General features: G+C 48.9%; 2 protein-coding genes across 2 annotated transcripts; both read right to left on the minus strand.

Annotated features, from left to right (window-relative positions):
- Positions 1-2115: 2115 nt before the first annotated feature.
- LOC308239699 (claudin-34-like) lies at positions 2116-2760 on the minus strand (the record flags this gene model as incomplete). Its single annotated transcript, XM_080652509.1, has 1 exon — positions 2116-2760. The coding sequence occupies one exon, from the start codon at positions 2758-2760 to the stop codon at positions 2116-2118; it is 645 nt and encodes a 214-aa protein (XP_080508635.1).
- Positions 2761-17392: 14632 nt separating this feature from the next.
- On the minus strand, positions 17393-18037 carry LOC308239412 (claudin-34-like; the record flags this gene model as incomplete). The annotated part of the gene is made up of 1 exon (XM_080652236.1): positions 17393-18037. One exon carries the CDS (start codon positions 18035-18037, stop codon positions 17393-17395), a length of 645 nt encoding a protein of 214 aa, XP_080508362.1.
- Positions 18038-18266: the final 229 nt, after the last annotated feature.

Genomic DNA, 18266 nt, shown 5'->3' on the forward strand with positions numbered 1-18266 from the left:
TGCTGGTGAGGATGTGGAGAAGGGGAACCCTCGTGCACTGTTGGTGGGAATGTAGACTGGTGCAGCCACTGTGGAGAACGGTATGGACTTTCCTCAAAAAACTAAAAATAAAACTGCCATTTGACCCAGTGATCCCACTTCTTAAATACTGTTTGAGAAGAAGCCCATTTTAGCCTAGCCCGTGTGGCTCAGTGGTTGAGCATCCACTTAGGAACTAGGAGGTCATGGTTTGATTCCTGACTGGGGGCTTGAAACCCAGAGGAGATATGTAAGATGCAGCCAATCCATGATTGTCTCTCATCACTGATGTTTCAATCTCTCTCTCCCTCTCCCTTCTGTTCTGAAATCAATGAAAATATTTTTTTAAAAGAAATAGAGCTCCCCTCTCTTAACAAAAAAAAAGACTTAAGAGGCAGAGTGGACATCTTATGCAAGAATGAAGAAATGAAAGTGTAGAATTACTTTTCAAGCATTTAAAATTCTGGTATTTATTAGATGTTCATAAGAAACTAGAGGCCTGATGCACGTAATTCGTCCAAGAGTAGGCCTTCCTTCCCTTCACTACCAGCACCGACTTCCCTCTGGCACCCGGACCCAGGCTTCCTTCTGGCCGCAGGCAGGCTCCCGGGCTTTCCTCTGGCCACTGAAGGCACCTGGGACCTGGGCTTCCCTCACATCCCCTGCTTTGTCCAGAAGTGTGTCTGGGCTAATTAGTATATTAAGCTTTTATTAGTATAGATAGTTGTTATGTTTAAAGGTGTACTATGGAAAGGCAAGGAAATATCCTTTTTTTTAGAGAATAATTTTGAAGTGCATAGGGATGAAGGAACGTGACGTCTGGGGTTTGCATTCAAGTTCTTCGGAGAAAGCAAAGTAGAGGAAAAGAAGGGAAGGAAGTGAGAGAAAGCAAATATGGCAAAATCTCGGTAACTGCTGAATCCGGCAATGGAAGGTGGATTCCTCCCGCGCTTCTCCTTTTGCACAGGTGGGGAATTGCATGTGGTGGAGAGGTGTTAGGGCCAGGCCATGGAAGGTCAGGTCAGTTGTTTTTTTGGGAGTCTGAGAGGGAGCTGTGAGAATCCCAGCAACTCTCATTTCCACACAGTAGGAGTATAGCATTGATTATCCTACATAATAAAGAGGGAATATGCAAATTGACCATATCTCCACTACAAAGAAGGCGGTGCCCACAGTGGAGGCAGGGTTTACGGAACACAAGATGATGTGCCCACAGCATAGGCCAAGAACCCATAAAGAGCCTTAACGAGCAATCAGCAAGACCTGAGGCTGGGCCCCCATCCGGCTTGACAGGGGACCTCGGGCCACGCCCCCCACTCTGGCACCAAGCCCGGGAAACTCAGGCTGCATCCCCAACCTGGCGGAGCTTGACAGGAGACCTCAGGCCACACACCCCGACCCTGTCCAGGGCTAGGTGACCTCAGAGAATGCCTCCCACCTGGCATGGATTGACGGAAGACATCAGGATATGCCCCCCGCCCCGGCCCATGCTGGGGGACCTCAGGCCATGTACCAACCCCTGTGCCAGACCAGGACACCTGACGCTGCGCCACCCAATCTGGCAGGGCTTGACAAAGGTGGGACCAGCCAGGTCTGGATCTAGCTCAATGGGAGGGCGGGCTGGCTGGGTCTGGGTCTCCCAAAATTTTGAGGCGCATGTGGGTCGGCGGGGACTTGACTTTGGGTTCCGTGGTGTGCCCCAGACTCTGACAGGAAGAATATTTTCATATACATTTTACTACTTTTCTTTCATCTCTGATACTTCTATTATAGAGAAAGGGCAAATAGCAATATTAAAACATGTCCTCTAATTAATCCCATTTTAATGGGCATGAATTTTGTGCACCAGGCCACAAGTTTAATCAATAATAAGTAAAATCCACATTCAGTAAGACAGGTGCAAAGTGGTTTCTTTGGAATTTTTTTAATGAAAGTTCCTTAACCAATCGATGAGCCCAATTTGCACAGAGCAGGATATGGTCACTTGCTGCTCAAGATGACCTTTGCCATGGTCATGAATCCTTAGACCTATTTCATAGATACTTCACCCCCATAAACTGCTCATCGTGGATTTGCAAAGCTATGCAACCAGGAATTTCACACTTGCGAGACTTCGGGGTACACTTGGTTGTCGGGGGACAGCTGGAAAGAGATGGTAAGTAGCCCACTCAACAGCATCAGGGATGCAGCCAGAACCGCCAGGGGCACGGTGCTGCCGAGCTTCTGCCGGTCGGGCCTGAAGGGGATGTGGAAGGATGGCGGGAATGCAATGCCCTCTTCATCCATCACAGCCTGGTTGTTGGAGATCACGACAATGAAGATCAATGTGCCAGCTATGATGCTCAGGACTCTGGAAGCGAAGAACAGATTGCCGGTGGTGTCCTTCTGAAGCTGTCCCGTGTACACTCTGTGCAGGCCCATGACCATGAGCCCTTTCCCCAGGAACCCGAGGAGGATGGCGGCCAGCAGCAGGTGCTGAGCAATGCGGATATCCAGCGGCAGGTAGGTGTCACTGTAGGTGTAGCGGTGACACGCTATGGGTCGGCTCTGCAGGCTGTTGGGCTGGTAAGTGCAGACCTTCCACATGCCCACGCAGGCCATCCCCCAGGGCGGGGCGGGACTGCTCTCTATGTACCATACCCGCCAATTGGCCAGGCCCGTGCAAACCATGGTGAGGATCCATCCCAGGATGTTGAGCACTAAACTCGCTGCCTGGCAATTGGCCTTGTCGAACAAGGCCATGGCTCTGTATCCAGGGGATCTGCAAACCAATAGACGCTGTCATGAGGATGGGACCCATGGCCTGGAACTGCCCCCCGGAGTGAGTGGCACTATACTGGAGAGGGAAATGCCATATTCCAGAATGGAGACAATTGACCCCCATGCTCTGCTGGCGAAGGGTCCTTGGGCAAGATTTACTGAAAGCCTTAAAGTGTACAGACTTTCACCCTGCAGGACAGGTAAGGGGTTAGAGCGTCTTCCCAACAGGCCCAGGTCGCAGAGCTTAATCCCTGGTCAGGGCACATAGAAGAATCAACCAATGAATGCATCAGTCAGTGGAACACCACATCGATGTTTCTCTCTCCCTCTCTCTGTCTCTAAAGTCAATCAAAATATGTACAAACTTTCAAACAGGCAGTTCCACTTCTGGACATTGGTTGAAAGACACAATTAAGATTGGCTACAGCCCAACAGGCATGGTTGAGCGTCGACCTAAGAACCAGGAGGTCAGGGTTCGATTCCTGATCAGGGCACATGCCCCCGCTGTACGCTTGATCCCCAGTGTGGGGCATGCAGGAGGCAGCCAATCCAAATTATCTCTCATCACTGATGTTTCTCTCTCTTCTTTTCACTCTAAAATGAAGAAAAACATATTTTTTACAAGACAAATCTAAAAAGGAAGGAAGGAAGGACAGAAAAGAAAAGGAAGGAAGGAAAAGAAAGAAAAAAGAAATAAAGAAAGGAAGGAAGGAAGGAAGGAAGGAATGAAGGAAGGAAGGAAGGAGTGAAGGATGGGAGGAAGTAAGGAAGGAATAAAAGAAGGAAGGATGGATGAAAGGAAGGAAGGATGGAAAAAGAAAGGAATGATGGATGAATTGATAGAAGGAAGGAATTATGAATAGAAGGCAGAAAGGAAGGAAGCAAGGATGGAAGGAAGGGAAGGAAGGAAGGAAGGAAGGAAGGAAGGAAGGAAGGAAGGAAGGAAGGAAGAAAGGGAGGAAGGAAGGAAGGAAGGAAGGAAGGAAGGAGAGAAAGGTGGAAGGATGGAAGGAAGGTTAGAAAGAATGGAAGGAAGGTTAGAAAGATGGCAAGAAGGAAGGATGGAAGAAGGAAGAAAGGAAGGCAGGAAGTATGAAAGGGAGGAAGGAAGAATGGATGGATAAATGGCAGGAAGGAAGGTAAGAAAAACAAAGCAAGCAATAAAGGAAGAGATAAGGTAGGAAGGAAGGAAAGAAGGAAGAAATAAAGAAAGGGAGAAAGGAAGGATGGATGCATGGAAGAAAGGAAGAATGGAAAGGAAGGAAGGAAGAATGGATGGATGGAAGGAAGAAAGGAAGGGTGGAATAAAGGAAGGAAGGATGAAAGGAAGATAGGAAGGATGGATGGAAAGATGGCAGGAAGGATGGAAAGATGGAAGGAATGAAGCAAGGAAGGTAGGAAGGAAGCAAGGAAGAAGGTAGGAAGGAAGCAAGGAATAAAAAAAGGAAGGAAGGAAGGTAGGAAGGAAGGAAGGAAGCAAGGAAGGAAGGGTGGATGGATGGAAGGAAGGAAGAAAAAGAAGGAAGGAAATAAGAAACAAAGCAAGAAAGACAGGAAGGAGAGAATGTAGGAAGGAATGAATGATGGAAGGAAGGAAGAATGGAATGATGGATAAAAGGAAGGAAGGAAAGAAGGAAAGAGATGGAAGGAAAGATGAAATGAAGGAAAGAAGGAAGGAAGGAAGGAAGGAAGGAAGGAAGGAAGGTTGAAAGGAAAGAAGAGGGTGAAGAAGTTAGAAAGGAATGAAGGAGAGAAGGAAGAAAGGAAGGAGAGCAGGTAGGAAGGAAGGAAGGAAAAAGGGGAAGAAGAAAGGGAATAAAGAAAGGAGAGAAGAAAGGAAGGAAGGAAGGAAGGAAGGAAGGAAGGAAGGAAGGAAGGAAGGAAGAAAGGAAGGAAGGAAGGAAAGAAGGAAGGAGAGCAGGTGGGAAGGAAAGAAGGAAGGCAGGAAGGGGGCTAGGGTTCATCTCTCCTGTAAGACCACTTATGACAGTTAACCTGTTCACAGAGCAAATAAAAGGATTAAATAAAGTGACACCCCCACCCCCCACCCCGCCCCAAGAAATCTCAGGTCTTTCCTAACCAGGGAGAAAATAAAGCCCAATCTTTACCCAAACAATACGCAAAGGCAGAGGAGGACGTCTCAGAGGTACAAACGGTAGTCCCTGCCAAGCAGTAACAGAAATAAGGAAACCAAACATTCTCTTGTTTCCATGGCTCCCAGGCTGGTCTGAAGGCCTGTGACAGTTAGTCTTATTAAAGGGCCAGGGTCAGGGAGCAGGTCTTCAAGAGGTGAAGTCTTGCCCTGGCTGGTTTGGCTCCGTGGATAGAGTGTTGGCCTGGGGACTGAAAGTCCCGATTACTATTCAACTCAAGGGCACATGCCTGGGTTGTGAGCTGGATCCCCAGTGTGGGGCATGCAGAAGGCAGCCAATCCATGATTCTTTGTCATCATTGATGTTTCTCTCTCTCCTTTATCTCTAAAATCAAGAAAATCATATTTCTTAGAAGACAAATCTTATATAAAAGAAATGAAGGAAGGATGGATAGATGGAAGGCAGGAAGGAAGGAGAAAAGAAAGGAAGCAGTGATGGATGGGAGGGAGGGAGGAAGGAAGGAAGGAAGGAAAGAAGGAAAGAAGGAAGGAAGGAAGGAAGAAAGGAAGGAAGAGTCAATGGATTGATGGAAGGAAGGAAGGAAGAAGGAAGGAAGGAAGGAAGGAAGGAAGGAAGGAAGGAAGGAAGGAAGGAAAGAAATAAAGTAAAGGAGGAAAGGGAAAAGCCAAATCTAAAACTGTAAATGCCTCCAGGTTAAGGCTAAGCATAGCCAGTTGCAAGCAGCCAACTAGTCTTTATACTATAGTCCACCAATGCTTTCCTTATTAATGCATTTTGTCTGTAACAATCTGCCCCTGTGCTTCTGACAGTGAAGGGCTCCTAACCACCTCCAATTTGGTGCTACCCGATTCCAGTTGATTGTTCTCATATGAACTCTTGGGAGGTTTTTTTTTATTTCTTTATTGATTAAAGTAATACATATGTGTCCTTATTCCCCCATTACCCCCCACCTCCCATTCATGTGCTTGCTTTTTGTTTAAAAAGAGCAACTTCACCAACCGACATGGACCAGTGGTTGAGCGTGGACCTATGAACCAGGAGGTCAGGGTTCGATTCCCGGTGAGGGCACATGCCCGGGTTGCGGACTCGATCTCCAGTGTGGGGAGTGCGGGAGGCAGCGGACCCATGATTGTCTCTCATCATTGATGTTTCTCTCTCTCTTTCCCTCTCCCTTCCTCTCTGAAGTCAATACAAAATATATTTCTAAAAAATTAAAAATATCACAAAGACCAACTTCCTCTCTGGAGCTTTTCTGACACCGTCCCTCCTAGAGACGGAAGCACCTGCCTGCTCTCCAGGACACCAGCTTCATCAGAGCACACAGCAGGCTCGCCTTTCCTGAAATGTGTGCTCTTGGAGGCCAGGGGTCATGTGTGTTCTTCTGTGTGTGTCCAGCATCCAGCACACGGAGGCTCAATAACCATGTGTTGAAGGCATAGCGGACAAGGAGAAGTGGCTGAGGAATGTTGATGGCAAGCCCTTACCCAGCACTTATGTTATGCCAGGCTCTCCGCAGAAGCATGTGCACTGAGCCGACTGGCTTCTTCTAAACACAGGCCTGGGAACAGAAACTGGCCCTGCCCGTGGGGCTCGAATGGTTGGTGTCGGCCTGTGCACTGAAGGGTCTTGGGTTGATTCTGGGTCGGGGCACATGTCCAGGTTGTGGGCTCCATCCCGGTTGGGGTGCATGAGGGGAGCAGGTGATCGATATTTCCCTTTTGCATCGGTGTTCCTCTCTCCTCCCTCTCTTTCTCTCTCTGTGACTTTAAAAAATAATGATAACATTGGTGTGCTTATATGCATGCATACAAGTCCTTTGGTTGATCTATTTCCCTCCCTTCCAACACTCCCAAGCCTTCCTGCTGTAATTTGACAGTCTGTTCAGTGCTTTACTGCCTCTGTATCTATTTTTAGGTTCATCAGGTTATAATATTCTTTATTTTCTATAAATGAGTGAGATCATGTGGTATTTTTCTTTCAGTGCCTGCCTTATTTCACTTAACATAATGCCCTCCAGGTCCATCCATGCTGATGCAAATAGTAAGAATTCCTTCTTTTTTATAGCAGCATAGTATTCCATTGTGTAGATGTACCATAGTTTTCTAATCCACTCATCTGCTGATGGGCAATTAGGCTGTTTCCAAATCTTAGCTATGGTGAATTGTGCTGCTATGAAAATAGGGGTATAAATAATCTTTCTGATTGGTGTTTCTAGTTTCTTCGATATATTCCTAGAAGTGGGATTACTGGGTCAAATGGGAGCTCCATTTTTAGTTTTTTGAGGAAACGCCATACTGTTCTCCACAGTGGTGGCAGCAGTCTGCATTCCCACCAGCAGTGCACGATGGTTCCTTTTTCTCTGCATCCTCGGAAGCATTTGTCTTTGGGGATTTGTTGATGATTGCCATTCTGACAGGTGGAAGACCGACACTGGGCAAAGGCTTTGCTCAAGTACATAGGAAGGGGTGGAAATGGAGGGAAACAAAAGGAAGCATGTGAAGTCTAGCTCTGAAAGGTTAGTCTGAAGAGGAAATCTCTATTCACCAGCCAGAAAAAGAAAAAGGCTAATATTTCAGTTATGGTTTAGCTATAACATGCAATGACGTGTGCCCCAGAACGCTCCCTGTCATGTATGGGGAACCCCACCATGAAGATCTCAACCCTGAGAAACCACAGCCTGAAGAGGAATTATGGTTCCAGTTCTGGCTTCTCCACTGTATGATGTGGCTGTCTTCCCCCAGCCTGTCCCTCCTGCAGTAGCCCTTCTTCTGGCCAATGGACCTATCACTCACCCAACTCATTATGTCCAAACATCTGTACGTCTCCCAAGATTCCTCCCTCTCCCACTTCCCATACAATGGGTCACTGAGTTTGAGGGATCGTGTCTGGTTTCACACAGTTTTCATAAGTTAGCCTAAACATGCATCCCCGCAGCAAAGCAACGTCTTGAAAATAGTGCTAATGGCTAGTTTAGTGGCTGAGATTTGACAAAGCTCATGAGAGATTGAAGGAGCAGAATATAGTGGATGAGGATGATGATGAGGATGATAATGACAACAACGACAAACAGTTATGTGCCAGTATATTATCTCTTAATCTTCCCAGCAATCCTCTGAGTTCCATAGGAATATCCCACTCAACCGACAGATGAGGAGATTGAGATGAGTGTGCACACACACTTGCACACACACACACACACACACACACACACATACACACTCACTACATAAGATTTGGAACCAAACGACCTAGTTTGGAATACAGTTTCTACCACCCACATCCTCTGTGTGCCTCTTATTTTTTTTAAATAAAATGATTGGGGTGACATTGGTAGACTTGATCATATAGTTTTCAGGTGTGGGTTCCTATGTGACAAGATCTGCATATTGCACTGTGTGCCCGCCCCCCAAAGTCAAATCTTCTGGCACCTCATATTAGGGCCCCCTTCACCTCCACCCCCTTCCTGCACGCCCCCTACGGGGGATCTAGCCCCCACCCGAGCATGTGCCCTGACCGGGAATCGAACCATGACGTCCTGGTTCTTAGGCAGACTCTCAGCCACTGAGCCACGCCAGCTGGGCCCCTTGAAAATCCTTACACCAAACTTCAATTAAGCTTTAAAAGTTCTTGGCATTTGGAGACATACATTATTACTTAGGTCAATTTTTTTTAAGGATTTGATACTTAGGACCTTGTATGAAACCATTTTCTATCCCCTTCTCTGGAATTCGGGCTGGAAGGAGACTTCCAATCTGGCTTTGGCAGCTGACCTGACAGCAGTGACCAAGACTGAAGTGACTGTGGCACTCGGCTCATGCACTGTTGTCACGGAAACGGGCGTGTCCATCCCGTGCTAGCGCTACTTTGATCTGTTCCAGGTGCAGAAATCAGAGGTCACACTGCACCATTAACACGAAGACATCAGAACCCTCTTTAGGCGTTTCCAGGCCTTTTTCAAAGATTGTAATCCTGTTGGGATGTGAACAAGGAAACTGAGAAAGCAGCAGGAACTGGAACCCGTGTGGGAGGCAAGTGTGCTGATGAGCCACCTTGGGTAAGCCCCTGACTGCCCCCCCATCCCCGGGCCTTTGTTGTCTTGATTTTCAGTGGAGATAATAATCCCTGCCTCGGAGGACTATCTAGGGCAGTGGTCCACATACTCATTAGTCAGCAGAGCCAAGTATCAACAGTGCAATGATTGAAATTTCTTTTGAGATCCAAATTTTTAAAACTTAAACTATATAGGTAGGTACATTGTTATTAACTTAATTAGGGAACTCCTAAGCTGGCCTTTGCTAAAAACGTCCTCAATCTGATTGAGGTACACTCAAGGGGCCAAAGAGCCGCATGTGACTCACGAGCCGCTATTTGCCGACCACTGGTCTATGGGATTGGAGAAAATGGGGAATAAATAGCCCGGCACATCGCCCCTTCATAAGTAGCTGCTATTAGTGATCACTGGGTTCTGTTGCACGGAGTAAGCCTTAACTTTCAGCATTGTGTCTTGGCTAAGAAGGCTGAGAACCAAAAGTTATTTTGGACCTTGTCACTAGGGACCAATCCAATGCCGATGCTTTCCCTCAAACTTGCCAAGGGATGTCAATATCACCTGCACCGTCTTCACAGGCACCCACTGCCCCTGGCTAAGTACCGTGTCGGAGGGAAGGTTAAGGAGCCATGCCTACAGCTCTGACCTCATCACAGACTAATTATATGCTGTGTGTAGTCCACGAGTGGGCCGGGAATAGGCTGGAACATTTTTTTTTAAATCCTCATCCGAGGATGTTTTTCCATTGATTTTTAGGGAGAGGGGAAGAGAGAGGGCAAGACAGAGAGATACATCCACGTGAGAGAAACACGTGGATTGGCTGCCTCCTGCATGAGCCCCTACCTAGGCCCAGGCCGGGGACCAGCCTGCAACTAAGGTAAGTGTCCTTGACCAGAATAGAACCCGGGACCCTTTGGTCCACAGGCCAATGCTCTATCCACTGAGGCAAATGCGCTAGGCTTGGCCATAAACGTTCTTGACCATAGAATAGGCAACCTGGCAAGTACCTGCCTCAGTTTACCCCGCTATACACTGGGGCAGGGTGAGCCTACACAATGAGATGTTCAGCAACAGGTTTGGTTTGGTTTGGAATCCTCACCCGAGGATACTTTTTCATTGGTTTTTAGGGAGAGGGAGAGACAGAAACATTGATGTGAGAGACACACATCGATTGGTTGCCTCCCTCAGGAGCCTGCAACCAAGGTAGGTGCCCTTAACGGGAATTGAACCCGGGACTCTTTGGGCCCCAGGCTGATGCTCTATCCACCTTGCAAAACTGGCCAGGGTGGCAACAGGTTTAACAGTTCCACAGGTGTGTACTCAGAAGCCAGCCCCACTGCATTGGCCTAACCAAGGAGACATACATTATGTCTGCTCTTGCGGGAGATCTCCTCTCAGAGCTTGGGAGGGCAACACCGGGAAAAAACTGGGGCCCCTCCGGTGCCACGGGAGAGCAAGTAACTGGACCTGCCACGTGGACGCCTTGCTATGCAGAAGGGACCGCTGCAGGTCAGCTACCCACTAGGTGGCGACCTCCAATGGGAAATAAAGATTTGTTAGCAAGGATTAGCCCACTTTGGTTTGGCTCAGTGGGTAGAGTGTCTGCCTGCGGACTGGTTCTTACAGGCTTTACAGTCTACCCAGAAAGCAGTCCAGAAGCTTACCTTACCAAGTCTGAAGCAGCACAGAAAGTAGTTAAGAAATTAGTCTCAGAAATTATCCCCAGGTTTGGCCTACCTGTTGCGATGGGGTCCGACAATGGCCTGGCATTCATTGCCCACATCACTCAAATATTGGCAAAAATGTTAGGCATAAGTTGGAAATTACACTGTATCTAGAGACCGCAGAGTTCAGGGCAGGTAGAGAGGATGTACTGGACCCTAAACTAAACCGTAACAAAATTAAAACTGGAGACTGGCGAAAACTGGGTGAGCCTCCTTCCTTTTGCCCTTCTCCAGGCTCATTGGACCCCTTACGTAAAGGGCCTTACCCCCTTTGAGATTCTGTTTGGCTGACCCCCACCGCTGCTTCCCAAGCTAGGGGAGGAAGTGTTGGCATCCCTTTCTAATCACGACCTCCTAAAGTCCCTACAGGCCTTACAGTTGAGTTCCACACTTAACCACTAGCTGGTCGGAGAGGCTCACTGAGACCCAGCCCCTGGGACTACACCTGCACCACCTGCATTTCAACCAGGAGACCTGGTGTGGGTGCAGAAGCACGAGCCATCATCCTTGGAGGCCAGGGGGACTGGACCCTTCACTCTTGTCCTCAGCACCCCATCAATGGTGAAGTTTGCGGGAAAAAACCACTGGATACATCGAACTCAAATCAAGAAGGCGGAATCAGAGGACCGGCCAGAGAGATGGACCATCCGGAGTACCAAGGACCCCCTGAAAATCCGACTCCGAAGGCAGTCCTAAACCTGATGTGCCTATGGCCCGTCACGGCGAGTAATCCCCACCTGAGGGCTAATTACACATGGGAACTGACCCGGACTGTGGATGGTACTGTTATAGGTCATACCACGACCCCAGGGGCCCCCTCCATAGAGACTGACATATGCCTATTATTTGGGGAAACTTGGAGAAAGCCGCCAGAAAGCAATACCCACTATATTTCCCCAGTAGCCCATGGGGCATATCATGTAGGAAGGGGTTATGGGTGTGGCACCCTCCTCTTAGAACGAGGACTTTGACGAACTCAACATTATGTCTGCCCAGCGAAAGGTAGCCTTGAATGTGGAACTGACGGGGACTATTATTGTGCCTAGTGGGGTTGTGAGACTATGGCACTGTGGACTAACAGAGATCCTGCCATCTAGTTCAAGAGAATAGTCCGCCCGGGGGCCTCTTCCAATAACTGTATGATAGGAGACTGCAATCCCGTTGTTATCACGCCCCAAAACTGGTGGGAGAAATACTGGGATGCAGGAAAAACTTGGGGACTGAGACTGTATGTAGCTGGGAGAGATCCCGGGGTCCTTTTCACCCTCCAGAGAACCCAGCAGACCCAAAGGAAAAACCCCATCGGGCCTTTAAGACCCTTAGACCAGGGGCTGCCTCCAGTGCAGCCACTTAGGCCCCATCCCACACCACCACCTCCTTCCCGGAATAATACTGAGTTAACTCCTCTGACCACGGTGACGGTGACCCTTGTTTCTAAGACTCATACTTCCAAACTAGGTCGGAGACCTATCCTGGACACTCTGGGTGTGGTTTTTAACTTTTTAAATCTGACTTCCCCAAATGCCACCAGAGACTGTTGGTTTTGTTTAAACCCAGAACCCCCCTACTACATTGGAATAGGGGTAAATGCGACTGTTGGTTCAGATTCATCAGACATTAGAAATGTTTCAATTACAAACCCCCCACAAGAGTGTGCAGATGCGGGCACACCCCAAAATTAACCTTGGGGATTTCCAGGGACGAGGTACTTGTGTTATGTCATCAGTGTTAGATTTATCAAAATCCCCTTAGGGTGAATCCTGTTCCTCAGTACTGAGGTTTGGTCAGGACAATGAAGAGGAGACAGACCGGTACTTGGTGGCCCCTGAAGGTACCTGGTTCGCGTGCACCACAGGAATCACCCCTTGTGCCTCTCCTCTGACACTGATGCACCACGCAAGCCTTCCTTATGCATCTTAGCTCATAACCTACCCCAGGTATATTACTATTCTGGGGAGGGAGGGCGCGAGCACCAGGATCTACCTGGGCAGGTTCATAGACCCCGGCAATTGTCCCCCTGCTTGTCGGTCTGGGAATAGCCGGATCAGCTGCAGTAGGCACTGCAGCACTGGTCATGGGGGACAAAAACTTTAAGGAACTTAGCAGCCAAGTAGATTTAGACTTAAGCACCTAGAGGAGAATGTACACCGCCTAGAGGATTCCCTCAGTTCGTTAGCAGAGGTAGTCTTACAAAATAGAAGGGGTTTAGACTTATTGTTCATGAAGCAAGGAGGACTCTGTATGGCCTTAGGAGAAACTTGCTGTTTTTATACCAACCATTCCGGGGTCATCAGAGAAAGCCTAAGTCAACTCAGAAAAAGACTCCAAGAGAGAGAGGAAAGGCAAAGAACTGAGGGAAACTGGTATGAACATCTATTCTCTTGGTCCCCATGGCTAACAACACTCCTAACATCTCTAGCAGGACCTTTGATCTTATTGCTAATAGCAGCAACATTTGGGCCCTGTCTTATAAATAGTCTCACCAACTGTGTACAAAGGCGGATACAGGCAGGAAAGCTGATGGTCCTACCCACTCACTATCATCATCTCTGCACTGATGATAAAGAAACAATGATTTGATTCTCCCATAAAACCAGTGGGGAATGTTGGAGAGTGGGAATTTGTGAGCACTTCGGAGAGGCCGTGGACTATGCCCCAGATAGGGTGGTCAGTGCTGACACCAGGCCAGGCCTTGAGATATGGTCTCATGGCCCCTTCCCCGCTGCACCTCACAAAATAGCCTTGCAAGATAGAACACTGTCAGCTTTCTGAAGACCAGGATGACCCTGTAAATAACATGGTCGTCAAGAGCATGGCCCTGACATGATTTGGGAAAACCTGTTTTGTCTTGGGTTACTTACTCTGCAAAAACAGGCTGTGGTTAATGTGCTTAAAAGCGGTCTTGCAAAAAGAGTCGGGGCTGCTCTCTGACCTCCCCCAGGAGAGAGGGCAGTCGTCGGCCGGCAATAAAGGCTTCCTAAATTTTAGTTTGGTCTGGACTCCAGTGGTCTTTACTTGCATTCGCTCCACAACGGGAGGAGAGAAATGCCTCCGCCCTCGGCGCCCTCGCTGTGCTGCACCAGCAGGAAATGCGCGGGACACCTTCTCCTGCCTGATTCCTGTGAAACAAGAATCCAGTGAGGTCCTTACACAGTCATTCCCAAAGAGCCCTGGACAGGGGCTTGGAACTCTCTGCCCCGCTTCCCAGAGCAGACCCGCCCTGGTGACCGACTCACCTTCTGCGTCTCAACCCTCATGACCTGTCCCCTTGCTCTCTGGTGACACTGAAGGTGAAGAGGGGCCAAGAGACCTCTTGCCACAGCCCAGCGGTTCCGTCATTCCCACGCGTGACCAGCAGGAGGCAGGCGCGCCGCCCTCAGCAGGGTATCAGTTTCCAGAAACTGGTCCTCATCAGAAGCATGTCTCCCAGGAGCTTCCCTGTTCAAACAACCAGAGGTTTGACTCACTTAAAGAACACACACCCTGGCTCAGTGGATGCAGGGGTGCGCAAACTTTTTGACTCGAGGGCCACAATGGGTTCTTAAACTGGACCGGAGGGCCGGAACAAAAGCATGGATGGAGTGTTTGTGTGAACTAATATAAATTCAAAGTAAAGCAGTGGAGGGGAGAGCAAGAGAACCAGATAGAACAGCCGGATCCAGCCCGCGGGCCGTAGTTTGCCCACGGCTGCTAGAGGGACGCCCCACAAAGTTAGGGTCCCGGGTTTGACTCTGGTCAAGGGCATGTTTCTTGGTTGCAGGCTCAATTCCCCGTAGGAGGCGATAAGGAGGCAGCTGATGGGTGTTTCTCTCTCACGGATGTTTCTAACTCTCTATCCCTCTCCCTTCCTCTCTGTAAAATCCATGAAAATATATATATTTTTAAATGAGACCGACTACAGGTGTTTACCTGGGAACCACTTCCCAGCCATTCCAGACCTGCATGGAGAATGGGTAAGACTCCGCCCAAGGCCAGCCCTGACCAGCCCATGGGATGCAGAGGCTCCTTTCAAACCCGTGGGAAGGGAGCCGTGGTCTCTCACTCAGTGCAGAGGCTGTGACTTCCTCCCAGTTCTAAAAACAGTGTGTACATCATGGCAGGCAGCGAAGGGACATTTCCTAAAGAATGCTTCTACCACCTCACACTCGCTCCCTCACAGGGAAGAGGGAAGAATCCGTTGCCCACAGATCAGATTCAAAGCCGAGAGGCAAAGGATCCATTGACCATTCTAGGCCACAGGCACTGTCTTCGGAACACATATTTGAATAGCTCATAGACTTTTGCCCCAGGGGAAATTTTTTGAAACACTGTGCTCTCAGAGACTTAAATACCTTTTTTTTTTTAATTATAGAATCTTTGTTTTATTGTTTAAAATGTTACATATAGTAGTACATATATCTCCTTTTTTTCCCCCATTGACTTTCCCCAGCCTCCCCTATGCCCTGTCGCATGCCCTCATCCCACCCCCCCGAGTGGTGGAGTTATGGTCAATTTGCATATTCAGAATGGCAATCATCAACAAATCAACAGATGACAAGTGCTGGCAAGGATGTGGAGAAAAAGGAATCCTCATGCCCTGCTGGTGGGAATGTAGACTGGTGCAGCCACTGTGGAGAACGGTATGGAGTTTCCTCAGAAAACTAAAAATGGAACTCCCATTGGACCCAGTGATCCCACTTCTTAAATACTCTTTGAGAAGAAGCTCACTTCAGCCTAGTCGGTATGGCTCAGTGGTTGAGCATCCACCTAGGAACCAGGAGGTCATGGCTTGATTCCAGACTGGGGGCTTGATCCCCAGTGGGGATGTGTAGGAGGCAGCCAATCCATGATTGTCTCTCATCATTGATGTTTCAATCTTTCTCTCCCTCTCCCTTCTGTTCTGAAATCAATGGAAATATTTTTTAAAAGAAATAGAGCTCCCCTCTCTAAACAAAAATAAAGACTTAAGAGGCAGAGTGGACATCTTATGCAAAATGACGAAATAAAAGTGTAGAATTACTTTTGAAGCATTTAAAATTCTGGTACTTATTTGATGTTCATAAGACTCTAGAGGCCCGATGCACGAAATTCGTGCAAGAGTAGGCCTTCCTTCCCTTCACTGCCAGCACCGACTTCCCTCTGGCACCCGGACCCAGGCTTCCTTCTGGCCGCAGGCAGGCACCCGGGCTTTCCTCCGGCCACAGCAGGCACCTGGGACCTGGGCTTCCCTCTCATCCCCTGCTTTGTCCAGAAGTGTGTCTGGGCTAATTAGTATATTAAGCTTTTATTAGTACAGATAGTTGTTATGTTTAAAGGTATACTATGGTTAGGCAAGGAAATGTCCTTTTTTTTAGAAAATAATTTTGAAGTGCATGGGGATGAAGGAACGTGACATCTGGGGTTTGTGTTAAAGTTCTTCGGAGAAAGCAAAGTAGAGGAAAAGAAGGGAAGGAAGTGAGAGAAAGCGAATATGGCAAAATCTCGGTAACTGCTGAGTGTGGCAATGGAAGGGGGATTCCTCCCGCTCTTCTACTTTTGCACTGGTGGGGAATTGCATGTGGTGGACCGGTGTGAGGGCCAGGCCATGGAAGGTCAGGTCAGTTGTTTTTAGTGGGAGTTTGAGAGGGAGCTGTGAGAATCCCAGCAACTCTCATTTCCACACAGTAGGACTATAGCATTGATTATCCTACATAATAAAGAGGGAATATGCAAATTGACCATATCTCCACCACAAAGAAGGCGGTGCCCACAGCGGAGGCAGGGTTTATGTACCACAAGATGGCTGCGCCCACAGCATAGGTCAATTTCCCGTAAAAAGCCTTAACGATCAATCAGCAAGACCTGACGCTGGGCCCCTATGGGGCTTGACAGGGGACCTCAGGCCCCGCTCCACACCCTGGCACCAAGCCGGGGGACCTCAGGCTGCATCCCCAAAACAGCAGGGCTTGAAGGGGGACCCTCAGGCCACATCCCCATCTGGCGGAGCTTGACAGGGGACCTCTGGCCATGCCTACTGCCTGGCCCAGACTGGGAGACCTCAGGTCACACTCGCGTCCGGGCCAGGGCTGGGGGACCTCAGGCCATGCCTCCCACCTGGCAGGGCTTGGCGGAAGACCTCATGATGCGCCCCGCAATGGCCCATGCTGGGGGACCTCAGGCCATGTCCCAACCCTGGCGCTGGGCCAGGAGACCTGATGCTGCGCTCCCCCATCCATCATGGTTTGACAAAGGTGGGACCAGCCAGGTCTGGATCTAGCCCAATGGGAGGGCGGGCTGGCTAGGTCTGGGTCTCCCAAAATTTTGAGGCGTATGTGGGAGGGCGGCGAATTGACTCTGGGTTCCGTGGTGTGCCCCAGACTCTGACAGGAGGAATATTTTCCTATACATTTTACTAATTTTCTTTCATCTCTGATATTTCTATTATAGAGAAAGGGCAAATAGCAATATTAAAATATTTCCTCTAATTAATTCCATTTTAATGGGCATGAATTTCATGCCCAGGACACAAGTTTAATCAATAATAAGTAAAATCCAGATTCAGTAAGACAGGTGCAATGTGGTTTCTTTGGAATTTTTTTAATGAAAGTTCCTTAACCAATCGATGAGCCCAATTTGCACAGAGCAGGATATGGTCACTTGCTGCTCAAGATGACCTTTGCGATGGTCATGAATCCTTGGACCTATTTCATAGATACTTCACCCACATAAACTGCTCATCATGGATTTGCAAAGCTATGCAACCAGAATTTTCACACTTGCGAGACTTCGGGGTACACTTGGTTGTCGGGGGACAGCTGGAAAGAGATGGTAAGCAGCCCACTCAACAGCATCAGGGATGCAGCCAGGACCGCCAGGGGCACGGTGCTGCCGATCTTCTGCCGGTCGGGCCTGAAGGGGATGTCAAAGGATGGCGGGAAGGCTATGCCCTCTTCATCTATCACAGCCTGGTTGTTGGAGATCACGACAATGAAGATCAATGTGCCAGCTATGATGCTCAGGACTCTGGAAGCGAAGAACAGATTGCCGGTGGTGTCCTTCTGAAGCTGTCCCGCGTACACTCTGCGCAGGCCCATGACCATGAGCCCTTTCCCCAGGAGCCCGAGGAGGCTGGCGGCCAGCAGCAGGTGCTGATCGATGCGGATATCCAGCGGCAGGTAGGTGTCACTGTAGGTGTAGCGGTGACACGCTATGGGTCGGCTCTGCAGGCTGTTGGGCTGGTAAGTGCAGACCTTCCACATGCCCACGCAGGCCATCCCCCAGGGCGGGGCGGGACTGCTCTCTATGTACCATACCCGCCAATTGGCCAGACCCGTGCAAACCATGGTGAGGATCCATCCCAGGATGTTGAGCACTAAACTCGCTGCCTGGCAATTGGCCTTGTCGAACAAGGCCATGGCTCTGTATCCAGGGGATCTGCAAACCAATAGACGCTGTCATGAGGATGGGACCCATGGCCTGGAACTGCCCCTCGGAGTGAGTGGCACTATACTGGAGAGGGAAATGCCATATTCCAGAATGGAGACAATTGACCCCCATGCTTTGCTGGCGAAGGGTCCTTGGGCAAGATTTACTGAAAGCCTTAAAGTATACAGACTTTCACCCTGCAGGACAGGTAAGGGGTTA

Source organism: Plecotus auritus (assembly GCF_963455305.1).
Source record: "Plecotus auritus genome assembly, chromosome: X".
NCBI classification, from domain to species: Eukaryota; Metazoa; Chordata; class Mammalia; order Chiroptera; family Vespertilionidae; genus Plecotus; species Plecotus auritus.